Below are 18,015 nucleotides of genomic sequence, written 5' to 3'. Positions count from 1 at the left end.
AACTTAGAGCAGCAGTCTAAAGAGGCACCACATTTATTACACCACTCTACCCATTTCCATAAATTCGGCACGGACAGACAAGTCAATGTTGAAACTGTCCAAAAAAATAGCCAAATAGTTTAAAAAATTAAAACAAAAAAAATAAACCATGCATTTAACAAGCAACACATTTCTACTAGGTGCATGTATAATACCGTCTATAAGCTCCATACACCGCTGTAGTCAGGGTAAGTGCTCCTGGAAACATAGGAAGTCTTAAATGCTGCTGCGGACAGCAATTCTTAAGACTCAAATATATAATGTATGAGGTGGTCCTGACTCCAGCATTACTAGGAGCAGAGTGTCAAAGTGATGAGACAGACTAAACTCTAACCCGGAACACAAGTTTTGATTTTTGCAAATGCAACATGACATTTCCAGAATTAGAACGATGCTCATCATTCCCGCAGGCCGCTGTCCACATGTATGTCTGTAGCAGATGGCCATGTTAAAGACTGACAAAGATAACACATATGACTGTTGATCAGTAGCAAGAAGAAAGAAAAATAATCTTATTCTTTGGAGACAAAGCAACAGCAGTAGAAGGAGACATCAAAGTGATAATGAACAAATTTACCTCCTTTCACAAAGCCGTTTGTAGCAATGGCCGAAGTAGACAATCCAGTGATAGTTGTCACCACAGTGGCCATACCAATGACAACAACACTTAAGCCTGGAAATAGGAAGAAAAGTTTAAATAGTAAGCCCAATAATAGGACTTAAAAATAAAATGATAAAAATAAAGACATAAATAAGATGCACGCATGCACACTTCATTACAGGCTCAAAAGGGTTATTCCCAAAGTAACACGAAATGTCCAATCCATACTTACTGATCATGGAGGGTCCTACCACTGTGAACGCGAGTGTCCCCAAGATAACGGCTATGAAGCCCCTTCTGGGATGAAGTGTGAATGCTCCCCCTCTGCTCCATTCATGGTCTATGAGGCTCCCAGAGAGGTACAGTGCTCCTCTAGATTTCTGGGAGTCCCATAAACAATTAATAGAGCCTAGGCCAAGCATCTACTACGATCATGAAGGAGTAACAGAGGTCTCGGGGACCCCCACAGATCAGTAAGGGCCCGCATCCTACGATTAGGGGATAGCTGGTTATTTCAGGAATAACCCTTGAGCTACATTAGCAGAATGGTGAAGAACCAGAATAGCTGAAAATTATAATTATACACGTGTATATTGGATTTACTCATGACCCCTGCATGATATCTGTATTTGAAGAGTGCAGCTCTAAGAATTACCGTACATTAATAGATGTCTTACCATACCAGGGTCAGTACCATATGATTAAAGGGGTTGTGCTCTACTAGACAACCCAGCAAGAAACAAATAGAAAAACACTCACCCTCCTGTTCACAAAACTGATGGTAAACCAGTACTAGAGGACGTTATGGCACAAGCTAATCTGTGCTGCATGCCCTGTGGAAAAATTCTGCAGGGGCATCAGGCCAGTCTTGCAACCAATCAGCAACTGGTCTGGGAGTGGGGTATTTTATTTTTTTTCACGTCACCGGGCTCATTAATAAGGCTACTTTCACACTAGGGTCGTGCACTGCACGTCGCTATGCGTCGTTTTGGAGAAAAAACGCATCCTGCAAAAGTGCTTGCAGGATGCGTTTTTTCTCCATAGACTTTTATTAATGACGCAGTGCGACGCATTGCCACACGTTGCAACCGTCGTGCGACGGTTGCGTCGGACCGTCGCCACCAAAAAAAAAAAAAAGTAGTGGATAAAATCTTAAAGCAGCGTTTTCTATTCAAGTATTTAATGTTGGGCTACTATAAAAATAAGAACTGCCTTGTAAGATTCTCCAAGTGGCTCCTAATACCAGCCATGCTATATGCCCTGCGGATAAGATTATTCCATTGCTTAAACCATATTACCATGAAAAAGGTGGAAAGGCAGCTTGATTTTCTAGGACTGGAAAACAAGACACATGTAGACATATTATGAAATCTGTCTACTTGAAGCCTAAAACAAGAACCTATAGTTGACAGTGTGTGCAGTAAGTGTCTGTAATATTGCAGAGCTGGGTCTCCGTGCGAGCGTGGAGGGAAACATCAGAGGCTGCCTCTGACACTAGCGTGAAAATGTCTCTTACATCTCTCTGGCGTGTCTGCCATGTCACAGGCAGAGGATATGCCAGAACTCTTCTGCTCCACTAAGCAGATCATACGCTCTCCAGCGGAGCCACACTTTTATAGCCATCTTATTATTATAAAAAACAAATCAGAACGTACCGATTCCAGCGTGGCCGACGATCCACGACAACCGAATGAACAGCATCACCCCCCATATATTCAGCATGCATCGTACCTAGGTCACAAGAGAAATAAAATGAATTTATTTCATAACCCCAATTATCTAGTGATATCATATGATCTGGTTTTCTGTTAACTTAATTCGGAATCTACAACTGGAAATTGGGCTTGATGGGAACCCGACAGGAGACCAGGGTTGCCAACCATGCAGAAATACCAAGATAGTCCATAAACATAGGGCTCTTTGCCCTGTCTGTAAAGAAACACATAAGGCGTCCCTGATTTTTTTGTACAACCTTATACAGGTTATTTTGACTGTAATAGTAATTTTAGGTGAATGCAGCTGATGTCTTCATATCAGAATTATGGGCTGTAGACACGGAACTCTTATAGTCAAAATGACTTTCCGTAATATGGTTTTACAATGTGCCCGTAAAAAAAATATTGTCTGTGATTTTTTTTTCAGAAGAGATCCAGAAAAAATAAAAAGTCAAGTTGGCCACCTTGTAGGAGACTCCTGCTGCCCAAACCATGCCGGCATGAATCAGAGCCTGGAGGTGTGATTGTAGCAGAACATGTATAATTCTGAAAGGGCAACATTTCAGAGAACGCATACATGGAAAAGCCGGCCAGGGACCCTTTGAGTAGCATGGCTAGTCTCCCCACCGTGCTCCCCTTGTCAGGCAGGTCTCAAACATACTCACTCCCTTGTCTGACAGCTCTCTCCCTGTAACATCTATCGGGGCAGAACTGTCAATCAAGGGAAGCAGGGCAGGGAGAGGCTGCGCAGACCTGCCTAGGACAAGCCATCCAAAAACGCAGGGCGCCCAGCAGACTTTGCAAAGTATGTTTTCTCTGAAGCATCACAGCATTTCAAAATAAAGCCTAGTTCAGATGGGCATAATGAAGATCGGGGTAAACTGGGGATGTGACATGTGCAGCTCCGTGCTTCTTCCACACTGCTCATAGGAGCAGGAGCGGCATGCCGTTCACTGCATGCATTATACCAGTCTGTAAAACTGACCAAATTGCTTCATGGTTAGTGATGAGCAAACGGATCTTGGATAACGGAGTTCTGCTAGAGTCCCTGCGGCTGCATGATGCGCAGCAGTTAGACAGCAGCAACACATGTGGGGATTGCCTGTTTGTTAGGGAATCCACACGTCTTGCAGGTGTCTAACAGCCACAAATCAAGCAGTCACAGCAGGGACTCAAACATATTATTCAAGTGCGCCCAAGATACACCGGTAACACCCGACCATAACACGTTATCCGAGCACTGTCTGTCATCAATATTCATGATCTGGAAGATAGGCCATGTGCACTGGCTATAATGGAGGTGTGTGGTCTCCGTGCTGCACATGGAACAATTATACACCCATCTGAATGAGCTCTTAAGTAATGCACCTAGTGTCTTATTCATGCTGCCCACGGTATCATTAAAAAAAAAAAAATTAAATATATAAATATTGTAACACTATGAAAAGAGGAAATTCAGACATACAAACTACTAGAAGTATGGCAAATCTAGCTGTAATATTGTTTTAGTGTACATTGTACAATTCTTATAATCTGACGTCTACAACACCTAATATATGCCAGATTAGGACAATCCTGAACTACTGGACTGCTCTAGAAGGTACAACATTGTCTTCCGTTCTCCCCTAGTAGAGGAAGTGCTATGCATTTCGTGCCTTCCTTTTCCCAGCGTCCCTTGCTGCAGAGGACGCTTGTCTCATGACCGGCCCCTCTCCCCTTTACTCTTTTGTTCCCCGAGCAGTGATGACACGGGAAGATTTCCTGTCATAGCAACTGGGAAACAGCTGCATTACATCTTATAAATGGAGAGATCACTTAGATCACATCTAAAATTAGAGTCCTCCTAAGTGGCAGCTCATTTACAGCAGCCGAAAATGAGGTTTAACCCTTTTCCCATTAATCCCACTGTGCATATTTTTCAGTGGCTTCAGCACATGTACCATATGTGTCTGATACACAAACAATGAACAGGTTTGGGGTCTTCTCTAGGGCTCTCCAAGTCATTACAGGCCAGGAAACACTAGGAGAGGAGGGCAGGCTGTTGGCCTGGGCCCCCTAAGTCCGGGGCACTAATCTCATGCAAGGTTTTCACCGAAATCTTGGTAATGATATCTTGCTCTATATGAATATGGTAAAAATCTTGTACCAGGTCAGAAGATTCGTTAGTTAGCGGCATCGCACGCCTTGCATCTGATCAGATAAAATAGGCACTTCTGCTCTTTTATTTCAATTACTAAAGGGGTTTCAGCACCCAGACCCCCACTGATCAAAACATTGGCAATGTCACTATGATATTATATTATATAGAGTGTTTTTGTTTGTTTTTTTAATCTTTTTAAAATGCTTGGTACCCTTTTCACCATTATGAAAGAAGTGTTCCACATGCGTCTGCAGGGGCTGCACAGACCCCAGAGCTCTCTATAAGGCTGACCAGAAAGGCCTAGAAATGAAGTGTGGAGGGATTTGGGGAAATAAGTGAATATCTACCAAGATTTTATACGTTCCTAGTATAAGAACTGATACAATTATCAGTCGCTGTGATGGGATTTATTGGTAACGCTTCAGAACTTGGCTAACTGTGGTGAAATAACTGAACGAAAACCTACTCACCAATACCCCTTTAATCCAACCAAATTTTACTACTCCTTTTCCATCGGCAACATGATTGGTGACAGCATCTCCTGTTGGTGTTCCATCATCTCCATTGGCAAAACCATCTTCAAACGGCTCCTGAAAAACCCAAGAGGACACAGGAATATTAGTGGAATACTTCACACTCTTACTGAATGTGAATAAAAAGGTGAATGTAGATCATTTGTAATTTTTTGCAAAGCAAAATTAATATAAGCAGTAGGCGAATTTCCATTTAGTAAAAGGTCCAACCAGGCCCTCGTCGTCCTTCCAGGGTTCACATGATATGAAGTTGTATAACAGGTAAAATATGTAGGCAATGAAGTGTGGTGGAGGGGGTTGCTTTAGATTTCGCTTTTCATTATACAGTTCCTATTCAGACCCACAGTACTGTTCAAAATAATGTCAGTGTGTTCAAAAACATGACGTAATCACAAAATCTTTATACTAGGTTTTATTTCCAGCATTGGGAACTTTGCAAACTGTTTTCTAAATCAAAACGAAGAAAAATGTATAAAAGTTTCAACTACTTTACAGGAAAACAAACAACAACAACCAAACAAAAATGTACATTAGGCAGTTAAAAAAAAAAAAAAAGCAGTGTCCGCATTTGTCTTTACAAACTCCCAATTTGATTTTTAGAACTGCTTCACATCTCTGTTGCATGAAGCCAACCACCATCTTCTGGCACCTGGCAGCTGTTATTTCAGCCCAGAATGCTTAGACAACATCCCACAATTTTTGGCTTTGCCTCAAAAACGGCATTTTTAGGCTATGTGCCCATGTTGCAGAATGTAAGCAGAAGTTTCCTCATCAAAACTGGACTCCCATGCCAGGAAATCTGCTTGCGTTTTACTAGCAGTTTTTTTTTAGTGTGTTTTTCCCGTTTTTCTCGCGTATTTGTCGCGTTTTTCTCGCTTTTTTTCCATGCGTCCCAATACAATTATATAGCGGCAAAATCGCCGCAATTCCGCAAAATTAATGAACATGCTGCGTTTTTTTCAGCGATGCGTTTCTGCTGCGGAAAAAAACGCAGCATGGGCACAACAATGCAGAATTCCATTAAAAATAATGTGATGCGTTCTATAAGTTTTTTTTTTTGTTTTTTTTTAAAGCCTTTCCGCAGCGGAAAAAACGCTTAAAAAACGCAACGTGGTCACAAAGCCTTAATGTCATCCCACAAGTGTTCTATCAGATTCAGGTCCTGGGATTGGGCTGGCCACTCCATAGCCTCAATTTTTTTTAAATTAAACCAAGATTTTGCTTATTTACTGCTGTGTTTAGGGTCATTGTCTTGTTGAAACCCCCCATTTCAAGTGCATATCCTCTTCAACGTAATGCAACATGACCTCTTCAAGTATTTTAATATATGCAAACTGGTCTATGATCCGTGGTATGTGGTGAATAGGTCCGGCACCATAGTAAGAGAAACATGCCCATATCTTCAGGATGATTGCACCACCATGCTTCACCGTCTTCAGAGTGTACTGTGGCCTGAATCCAGAGTTTGGGGGTCGTCTGACGAACCATCTGCGGCCCTTGGACCAAAAAGAACTATTTTAATTTCATCAGTCCACAAAATGTTTCTCCATTTCTCTTTAGGCCAGTAGATGTGTTCTTTGGCAAATTGTATCCGCTCATCAGTGGGACTTTGCGGGGACTTCTTGCCAAGAGTCACACAGGCTTCTTCTACCTGTCACAGCACTCCCAGGTACCTTGAGACTGTCTTTGATGATCCTCGAGCTGACCATTGGCTGAGCCTTTGCCATTCCGGCTATTCTTCCATCCATTCGAATGGTAGTCTTCTGTTTACTTCCACGTCTCTGGTTTGGCATTGGAGATCATTTTAGCTGAACAGCCTATCCCTGTCTGCACTTCTTTATACGTTTTACCCTCTCCAATCAACTTTTTAATCAAGGTTCGCTGTTCTTCTAAACAATGTCTCAAATGACCCATATTTCTCAGGTTTTCAAAGAGAAATGCATGTACAACATGTCCTGGCTTCACCCTTACATAGGGGCCACCTGATTCACACCTGCTTCTTCACAGAATGATTGACCTCACTAATTGAACGCCACACTGCTATTATTTTGAACACTCCCCCTTTCAATTAATTATTCTAATACAAAGACTCAGAGACCTGCAGATCATGAATGCGGAGTCTGGCGGTTTTCTTAGAATCTACTGCACCAACTGGTAAATGGTTTGACATGTGGTAATATAATTTATACCAAAAGCACTGATTACTCTGGTTAGCCATATTGGACTGCTATTATTATTTTGAACACCACTGTACATGTCCACATAGTTGCAGATAGTAAAAACCCAGTGTGCCCCAGCATCACGTCACTCCCTTCTACAGGTTAGCAAGAAGCAGCAGCAGTGGTGTGACGACTACAGCAAAAGGCTGCACAGGGTTTGGTTGGAGATTGTAACAGAGTTATTAGGGTACCGTCTCACAGTGGCACTTTTGTCGCTACGATGGTACGATCCGTGACGTTCCAGCGATATCCATACGATATCGCTGTGTCTAACACGCAGCAGCGATCAGGGACCCTGCTGAGAATCGAACGTCGTAGCAGATCGTTTGGAACTTTATTTCGTCGCTGGATCTCCCGCTGTCATCGCTGGATCGGTGTGTGTGACACCGATCCAGCGATGCGTTCGCTTGTAACCAGGGTAAACATTGGGTTACTAAGCGCAGGGCCGCGCTTAGTAACCCGATGTTTACCCTGGTTACCATCGTAAATGTAACAAAAAACAAACCGTACATATTCCGGTGTCCGTCAGGTCCCTAGCCGTCTGCTTCCCGCACTGACTGACTGCCGGCCGGAAAGTAAAAGCAGAGCACAGCGGTGACGTCACCGCTGTGCTCTGCTTTCACTTTACGGCCGGCACTCAGTCAGTGCGGGAAGCAGACGGCCAGGGACCTGACGGACACCGGAATGTGAGTATGTACGTTTTTTTTTTTTTTTTTTTACATTTACGATGGTAACCAAGGCAAACATCGGGTTACTAAGCACGGCCCTGCGCTTAGTAACCCGATGTTTACCCTGGTTACCCGGGGACTTCGGCATCGTTGGTCGCTGGAGAGCTGTCTGTGACAGCTCCCCAGCGACCACACAACGACTTACCAACGATCACGGCCAGGTCGTATCGCTGGTCGTGATCGTTGGTAAATCGTTTTGTGTAATGGTACCCTAAGAGTAAATAGTGTTTAGCAAAAAGATTTGCAGGAGCCTGGTACGGTGGCCAAGGTGTCCATGGCTGCCGACCACAGTACCGCAAAATCCTCCCAGTGACACAAGCAATACATTTAACCTGTTCTACTAAATCAGAAGAGGTATCCGGGATGTAGGCTGGAAGGAGGAGGTTCGGAGGGCTCTAGTCCAAGACCAGGTCCTGTGAATGTTTTGCCTCACTAGTAAATAGCTTTACATGCATGTAACGATGGCATCGCTTCATAAAACACATATACATAAAACACATATACATAAAGACTAGGACAGTTAATATGAAATAGATGTGAACTAGCCAGGTTACTTCTACAAAAGTGAAAAAAAGACGGCATGTGGTGGTGTCAGCAGTGACTGACAAATGTCGCAATTGTACAAAACCTGAGACAATAATGAGGAGATACAAGAGTTGTAATACTTGTCTGGACAATTAACAGGCCAAATATAGCAGTAGTACACACGTCTAGCCCTATATACCCACAGGACAAGCTCCCTCACACTATGTATTAACAATGAAGATCTACTTGCCTATTTGTTATGAACGAGGCTACGGAAAACGCCTGGTACTTTACTAACAAAAACAAAACCATCACAGATTAAAAGTTCTTCTTTAAATATGAAAATGATACCGCAGGATAGACAACTAGGAATCTGCTTACTAAGTTAAATTCTTTGAATGATCTTCATACAAAAATAACATTTATTTCCTTCTCTATAAGGAGGTTATTCAACAGTGGCATTGTAATAAAAGAAAACCAGAGCGTCAGCTGTCCAGTGCGGAGCCTTCAGCGCCTGCCGGTCTACAAGCGTGACCGCTACTGCTGGCATCACATGATTACTCTTGATGTGATCATGTGACAGACGCTTGTAAACAAAGACCACCAGTACATTGGAGGCTCAGCACTGGGCTGCGGGGGTTGAGAACTGTGTATTACATTAAGGAAATCAAAAAATATTTTGTTGGATACCCGCCTCAAGAGTCCATTCGAAATTTTTAGGCGAATTGGCCTCTCGACCGCTGACGATTTAAGCCTTTGACTACTGTGTAAAATGCTACCTTTTGTAGTAAAACTTAAAATTGGCCATATCTATGGAAATTGCAAATGTCACCCTGCTGTTTACAAATTGGCTAGCACTTCTTCTAGTGGGGGTCCATATAACAGGTGCAGCAATATTCTGGGGACATGCAACAACTGAAATGAGGTTAAACACATGGCACATGTAAAAGTGTGGGGCTTAGCAGGTGAGGGGGGTATCTAGCAAAGCAAATTAACTTTATTTTACTCCAGAAATTAGCAAAAACTTTAAACGCAAATCTACAGCAGCGCATAGCTGGCAAAGATTTGTCTATTTGGTGCAAGGACAGCAAAAGATACAACTAACTTAATAGGGGGCACAGCCTCTTTATACCGCGCACCCTGTCCCATGATTGGCACAAGAAATGAAAGCTTTTAGAGAAATGTGCACACCAAGCCATAAGGAAGAGGTTTTGGAACACACCGACATGTTTTGTACTGAAGTGTCTTTATTATTTTTGGTCATGTTTTGCAACATCTCCTGCCTCTGTTTTTTTTTTTCTTTTTTAAAACTTCTATCGAAGAAGTTAGTGTGCTGCTTCCAAGTGGAAAATGGGTCACTTCTTTTAACCTTTACATCTTCAGAAAACTGAAGGTGTTAAAGGACTGAGCATATGCACAGCAAGTACCCACCTGCAGAAGACATCGTGTGCACATACCCATGAAGTATTTCCCCTATGTCTTATTTAGCTAAAATGGCAACAGATGAACCGTATAAACAGCTCTTCCCATCACTCGGCATGGCAAGCCTCTCCCATCCTTCATTCATTCTTCGGAAGGATTTCAATCATTGCGTAGGATGTGATGACTCAGTTCATCTCTATACCATCACAGGTCTGGGAACAACAACTCTATGCTAGTTATTTAGATTGTCTGCAAAGCATTTTCTGGCCAAGACAGCAGCCATTACCTTTCCACTACTGTGAACTCCCCAAACTTGTCAGGCGAGTATCAGAAGAGTATAGGGTCCAAACACACCAGAGCTGATGGAAATTAGTAGATATTATGGACGGTCAGCATGTGCTCGTTTTATAAGGCTCTGAATACAGAGGGAAAACACTACATGTATAAGATAATTTAGCTCTTCTTAAAGGTTTCGTCCCGTTTACATTTCACTTGGAGTCTGACTGATCGAATTACCATAGACCACGAAAACGGCGGCCCCAAAGCCCTTTGTCTATAGAATTTATAGACAATTAATGGAGCAGAGGCAGCACTTCTTCACAAAAGCTTCATTCACACACAGAACTTTGGACCCTTGATCTTAGCACCAGAGGCGATTTCAGCAGTCGGACCCTCAATCACTCACACATTTATCATCCACTCTGTGAATTGGCAATGTGTGCTTATGGGACAATCCCTACAACTAACCCTCCTTAAGGGCAAGTAGAAAATAGTAAAATGTATTTATAGAATCCATAATAAGAATTAAAGGTTTGAGGTCCAATATATTACGGAAAGTTTGACCCGAAATAACCTGATTAACAAGAAACTTGACCTAAATTCCGGCCAAACATCTAATTCGTACTCTGGCATTATTACGGCCTTTGTGACATCAGTGAATAGTGAGAACAATTGCTTGTATTTTCATGTACGAATGTGCTAAACTACCGGTGTAACACGCTCTGGATTTCACAACGTAGGCAACTTTAAAAAGTAGTGACGGGTTTCTATTACACTTTCACCTGATAGTCAGTATTTGGGTAGTAGTTTAAGACAAAATCAGACAATGTGACCGTGGCCTCTCACTCGGTGTAATGTCACAATGCAGGAGAGCGCACTAGGCAGAGTTCACACGTTGCATTTTTTGCTGGAATTGTAGTAGAACTGCAGCATTTTTTCTCCAGTTTTGTAAAATTGGATTGTGGCAAAAAATAAATTAAAAATTGCGGACAGGGGACAAAGCGATCACATTAAGTCATCTTTCTGCACCCATGAAAACATATTGGCATATGTAGTAAACGAAAGCCTTTCAGGTTGACATCTACGGTAATTAACATTATCAAAATCTTGGACAATACTTTTGAGAACACAGGGTGGGTGGGTGTCAGCTATTTAGCAGAGCTTACTGGGTGGAATTTTGTGGTGGGTTTCTTCAGCCTGAAAGAACCAATGACAGGATACAACAGATTGTGCCAAGTGGAAAACAAATACATATGTACATGAAAGAAAGTTATTTTTCAAACCATTCATTGACAGCTTGAAAAGCTTGGATTCATATTTAGTGATGGCGCAAAGAGCGAGTCTTCTGTGTGTACGATCAGCGATGAACAGCAGCCTGAAGGAAGCGAGCATCCACTGCGCACATTAAGAATAATGGAGACTGTGCACAATATCGGCTTTCCACTTGAGATGCTGTAGTATAAAGGAAACTGATGTAAAACTGAAATGAACTTCTGTACATATCCTCCAGCAAAACCAGATTTATTTACATTGCCTGCAAATTGACTAAGACCGACTATGAGAAAAACAGCTGTTTGCAACAGGAAGGAATAATAACCATCCAATTTGTATCCGAAATATCAACCCTTGTATAATTATCACAGCCAGACCAGAACATTCTCAGGAACCAGTCACATAGATCCCACCACGCTTGTGGGGAGAAATTAGTCTACAAAAACAAACAAATAAAGCAGCAAAACAGGCAAATCTGACTAGCGGAGCGGCGAGAGTTGGAACACGTAGAGTACTTGTTGGTGCGAGGACTCGTATCCAAGATATACAGACCGCTCAATTCAGCACCGCCATATTAATCTGCGGGAAGCGAAATCTCTCCTAATCAGTGATGGAGACAAACCAAAGATATGACTAGCCACACGAAACCGAGCAAAATGATGTCTGCGATATCAGCCCAATTAGAAGATATCCTGCAGGGTCAGCCCGCTGCCTGAAGACATGGCTGTCATGCATCAGAAGGACTAGAGCGCTTCAGAGGGTTGTAAGGTCTTTCACAAGATCCTATAGTGATCCAATTCTGAGTCATTCACACCATGAACAGTCCACATATTGTGGCTACAAACGTTATATAAACTATCAGAATAATAAAGTATCAAGTATAAAGGGAATCAGTCACCTCCAAAAACATATTGGGTTAATCTGAAAAAGGGTTGCGAACTTTTGGGGGAATTTTTTAGTTTTTATTACTGCAATCATGTATTTTTGGCTAAAAATAATTTTTGTATTTTGGTTTCTTTAAAAGTTTTGCATGGTTTACCTCCTATAGCCAGTGTTAGAATGCACTGACAGAATCCGTCGGCAAATTCGTCATGTCAGTCCAATGGGAGAATTTGTAACTTTTTTTTAACTCATTGCAACTGATTTATTACTACAAACCACACAACAGAATGTGTAAAATATGTAGAATGTGCAGGGAAACAAAGCCTGTTACAGCAAAACAAAACAAAAACAAAAATAAAATAAACAAACAAATACTCCCTGTCCAACGTAGTCCATTTACAGAGTGTCCCACGACGATCTCACGTGTAGAACCGTCACATCAGAAGAGGTGACTGCCCTACACGGCCTCCGGTGATACACTGACAGGAGGTAATTGCTCCCACAGTGTATCACAGACTTCACTGGAGTTCGTGCTCTCACTTACAGCACTACCGCTGTGAGAATTTTCTCACACAGTGGTGCCGAAAGTGACAGCACGAACTCCAGTGACCTCTGACGGTGGCGCAGTGATGCACTGCAGGAGGATACCTCCTGTCACTATCACCAGTCGGGTAGAGTGGTCACATCTCCCGTTGTTCTACACGTGAGATCGCCGTGGGACACTCGTTATTAAATGGACTACGGCGGAAGGGCAAGTATATGTTGGTTTATCATTTTAATTATATTTCAGGAGATGAAGGGTGTCGGGGATAAGGTGTTTGGTGAGTATGAATGTGTTTTTTTTGTTTTACAATTGAACATAGTCGCCGGATGATGGGACTACTACGGTCCCATCATCGGCTCATGCTGTCACGGTTATATGTGACACCAGACATCGTCTGATGGGACTACTACTACTCCCATCTGGCTATGTCTGCCTACACACACCTGCACATATTCTCTGCTCACAGTCTGCGCCCACACACACACTGCCTGCTTCCTTTCTGCAGCGCTTTTGTCACGCCAATCTGCAGCTAATCCGCAGACCTTTTTACACCTGCGGTTTAGCTGCAGATTTGACTGAGTCAGTTGTAAGTCAATGGGTGCAGAAACGCTGCAGTTCTGCAAAAAGAATTGAAATGCTGTGAAAAATAAAACGCTGAGAATCAGTGCAGAATTTTTCCCCAGCATGTACACACCAATTCTGGATTCCCACTGATTAACATTGCCTGAGCACTCTTTTGTGGATTTGGTGCAAATCCGTGCGGAAAAAAAAACGCTAGAGATCCGCAACATGTACACACAGCATAGGAGAGGACAGTTGGCACTATCTCAGTACATGGGAAGATCTGCTTTCACTGAATATAACTTTTACCACTGAATACAGTTTAGAGTGAAAGATCACCCCAGGAGTACAAAGTATACGTCATATTTCTCTGATAAGATACATTCCAAAGTGTCTTATTTTGTACTATACTCTAAGTCCTCCTGTATATCACAGAAGGTGCCCCTATATATGTGTTCTAGTAGGACATATGGACTCTCACTACACGACGCCTATTCGGAGTATTTATAAGCAAACACTGAAGTATTATTATATACAGTGGGGCTTGAAAGTTTGTGAACCCTTCAGAATTTTCCATATTTCTGCGTAAATGATCTAAAACGACACAGGAACTATCCAGGTTTACCAAGGGTCATCAACAGGAAGCTGTAGTGTCCCGACTCTGATAACATGCCATTTCCTATTGGTCTGGAGAACCATACAGTCACTTGGATGCCAGCCATTCTGCTATTTTCCCTTGTACAGGTACAATATTGTGGAGAGCAATGCACTCTGATTACAAATAGTTACTCTGGGCACAATAGATCTGGATTCTTACCAATATTACAGTGCGGAATCAGAGAATGGGGAGAAATGAATATAGGCATATATAGGAGCTAGTATAGATAACCTGGAACCAATATGTAAGCTTTGAAGAAAATATTCTGTAATGTAATTTTAATTAAGGATAATATATGGAAAGTGGCCTGCAGTAGGATACCTGGACAAGAACATTATTTAGGGTAGGACCTCTATATTGCGGACTGTATGATCGATGAGTGCTCCTTTCTGCTGCACATTTCTTGGGGTTATACTTATAGTGGGGGTCTCGGGACCCAGACCCCCACCGATCTACAAGCACCTGCTACAAAAGAAAGAAGAATTGGGAAGAAAGTTTAGTTATGCTTTAAGAGCAATATAGAAATGTATATCCCAACTGAATATAGTGAAGAACGTGTAGTAGATCCATCGTGTACAAAGTGGGCCACGCTCTTCCCATGTGTGCCATGCGGGATTGCTGGATCCTTTACAGGTCCCTCCATTATAAGTAGGCTTTCAAAACACAGTATTGTTTTACAGGAATCTGATCTCCCTCTGGGTAACAATGCTCTATTAATATCCACAGCATTAATGCAAAGCTCAATTCACCAGCGCTACAAATAAAACGGGATGGCCGGCCCTGGTGATATACAATGTAACCAGTCACAACTGCTGATCACAGTGAAAAGAGGAGCATTCAGCATTGTACACCTGGCGGATCATATTCCTCACTGCCTCACAGAGTGACAACCAAACACAGCAGAGAAAACAAGGACACCACCACACAGAGAAAAGAAAGAACCAACAATAAAAGAAAGAAATAGAGGGGCTCGCATCCCACCCAAATACCACAGGGTGTAGAGATCTGGACATGGGCTCCCTATACAGCCTGGGCTATTGACTCATGAATTAAGGATTACAAGTTAACAATTTTATAAAAACTAATTAGAAGATAAAACCATCCACAGCATGCTTAAGAAGAATGGAGACAATCCTTGCAAGTGTCTTCAGACTCATCACATGTGGCATTAATAAGAAAGTTCCCTATGAAGGTACAGAGGTACATTTGCTATATTTCCTACAAGCCTCAGTACACAATAAGCTTTAAAGGGATTCCAACACCAGGTGTTTGCTATGTAATCTGAGATCAGCATGGTGCAGGGGAAGAGACCCCGATTACAGCGGTGTATACCTTTCAGGGTCTGCTTGCTGTTATTTTGATACAATCACAGTTTTCTCTGCTGTAGATCTAGCAGAACTCAGAATGCTGAGCCCTCTATAATACCATCCACACCACTGATTGGCAGATTTCTGTGTACACTGTGCATAGGCAGAAAAAACTAAACTAAATTACTGATGTGGATGGGGTTACATAGAGCAGTTGACCAGGAAGCAAGAGGCACCTAATCCTGTAGTGAAAATATCCTGATGACAAAACTGATTTTTAAATTATTAAATTACTTTAAAAGGACAACACAGACCAATAAGGGTGTGGAATCAAGGTTTCTGCCCCTATATCATGTTGCTGTCTGATTACGTAGCAAAAACTTGCTGACAAACTGTTCTTCCATCACTTCCTATACAGATTCTTATCCTTTCTTCTTGGTCTTTAAGTGCTGGGAACCTACACAAGCCGCACTGTAACAGATTGGATTTCTTGTTACCACTCTGGGCCATCTATACGTTATTAGATGCATTTCCACAGCCGGCACAGTAAACTAATGACTAATAGTGCTGTGCAAGAGAAACTAAAGCTTGAGCCTGTAACATATTACTGTGAGGACACATAGGAAAATTGATTTTCATTATTACTTGAGCTGCAGTTTGAATAGAGGACGTCAGCATGGCGAGAAATCAGCTATGTGTTCTGATGATCAGAGGTCAAACTCCTAGTGAGCGCCACCATATTGATTCTGATGGCAGTGCGCAGTGTAAGCCGGTCTGTGGGAACTGGCATCAGTTTCTGCTGTGGGGGAATGTGGCACTAAATGACGTCCTCCGGATTTAGTACATGATTGAGCTCTCTGCAGCACGGCTTCTCACTGTGCTTCTATACTGTGGTCTCATCAGACCACGACAATGTCAGACCTGAGCGTAAGTAGTGGCAGTCAATACTAAAAAATAAGAAAATATCTTAAATTGTCCTTTTTCTGTCTGAACCCAATGTAAGATTAATGACTGATTCTGTACAAATGATTTTCTTTAAAGGGAACCTGTCACCCCGTTTTTTGAAGATGAGCTAAAAATAGCGTTAAATAGGGGTAGAGCTGGACGTTACATTAGTGTCTTTGTGTGCCTTTATTACCCACCTATGCTGCCGAAATACCTTTGTAAAGTCGCCGTTTTCTGCTGTCACGCACGCTGGTCTGGTCCTATGGGCGTGGTGACAGCGCTGTTTCTCCCCCAGAATCCTGCTCATCATTAAATTGGTGGCGTAGTGGTGTGCGCATGTCCAAAAGGCGAATCCACTGCCCAGGTGATGAAAAACAGCGCGATCTGCGCTATTCAGCCGTTTACCGGTGGGCGCGGCCATCTTTCTTGTGGCCGCGCGTGCGCAGATGGAGCGCTCTGCTGCCCGGGGCTTCAGGAAAATGGCCGTGGGATTCCGCGCGTGCGCAAATGCGGCCGGTAAACGGCTGAATAGCGCAGATCGCGCTGTTTTTCATCACCTGGGCAGTGGATTCGCCTTTTGGACATGCGCACACCACTACGCCACCAACGTAATGATGAGCAGGATTCTGGGGGAGAAACAGCGCTGTCACCACGCCCATAGGACCAGACCAGCGTGAGTGACAGCAGAAAACGGCAACTTTACAAAGGTATTTCGGCAGCATAGGTGGGTAATAAAGGCACACAAAGACACTAATGTAACGCCCAGCTCTGCCCCTATTTAACACTATTTTTATCTCATCTTCAAAAAACGGGGTGACAGGTTCCCTTTAAAGTAGTATGTTTTACATCACAAAAAGAATCAGCTGTGATCCCATGCTGTAATGTCTGTATACTCTGGATTCCTCCCCTCCCCTGTGATATGACCAGACCATGTTCCTGTACGGTCAGACACAGCCATTACACAGTACACAGCAGGGGCACATGTATAAGATTATCTCAGCACAGGAACATTTTATTTAACATCCAATTGTCTTCCTATTTTTTTCAATGTACAACAAAAGACGTGCTGTTCATATGCGTCTTAATCACTTCAGAAACCGTCATTTTTCAGGTTTTTCCAGTTTGGAAGACCCTTCATACTTCACAATAGGAGTGAATGGGGAGGGAAAAAAAATGCCTGGAAGACACCAGGGCCTCTTTAAATTGTTTTGTAAGCAAGACCACCAGGACTTTACCTCTCCATTCCAAAAAAAAACAAACAAAAAAAAAAAAAACAGGCAAGACGACACTTGGGGAAAATCGCAGGATTTCCTTAAGCGAGTTCTACTTGAAAACCTCATTTTCAGCAGCTGAAAAAAAAAAATCATTGTGTGGACATAATGAAGAAGTACACCCTCCTTGAAGTCTATGGTTAAACATAACAGAATACTAATAAAAACAAAGAAAAACCTGTTCCTTGAAAGATCTTAGTCTCTGTAGTGTAGCCGGCCATTGTAATTTATATGCGTGTATAAAATAGGTCTATCTTCCGCCGAGTCCTGAATGTCTAAAGAGCGCTGTGAAATGTAAATATCTGCTCATCCAGCTTGGGGGAACACAATTAGACGACTTCCACCTCGGACACCGCACACGCCACCTTTACCAT

The 18,015-nt window shown here is 42.6% G+C and overlaps 1 protein-coding gene across 3 annotated transcripts in view; it reads right to left on the bottom strand.

The window, feature by feature from the left end:
* Positions 1 to 18,015, bottom strand: part of SLC12A2 (solute carrier family 12 member 2) — a 116,274-nt gene that overhangs the window by 55,002 nt on the left and 43,257 nt on the right. For all 3 annotated transcript variants that reach the window (XM_077291466.1, XM_077291448.1, XM_077291457.1), the window contains exons 3-5: positions 4,966 to 5,085; positions 2,296 to 2,371; positions 617 to 712 (exon numbers count right to left, since the gene is read on the bottom strand). In XM_077291466.1, coding sequence (XP_077147581.1) covers positions 617 to 712; positions 2,296 to 2,371; positions 4,966 to 5,085 — 292 coding nt within the window. The remainder of the gene's footprint in view (positions 1 to 616; positions 713 to 2,295; positions 2,372 to 4,965; positions 5,086 to 18,015) is intronic.

Source organism: Ranitomeya variabilis, chromosome 1 (genome assembly GCF_051348905.1).
Source record: "Ranitomeya variabilis isolate aRanVar5 chromosome 1, aRanVar5.hap1, whole genome shotgun sequence".
NCBI classification, from domain to species: Eukaryota; Metazoa; Chordata; class Amphibia; order Anura; family Dendrobatidae; genus Ranitomeya; species Ranitomeya variabilis.
This window is presented reverse-complemented; position numbering and strand designations above follow the sequence as displayed.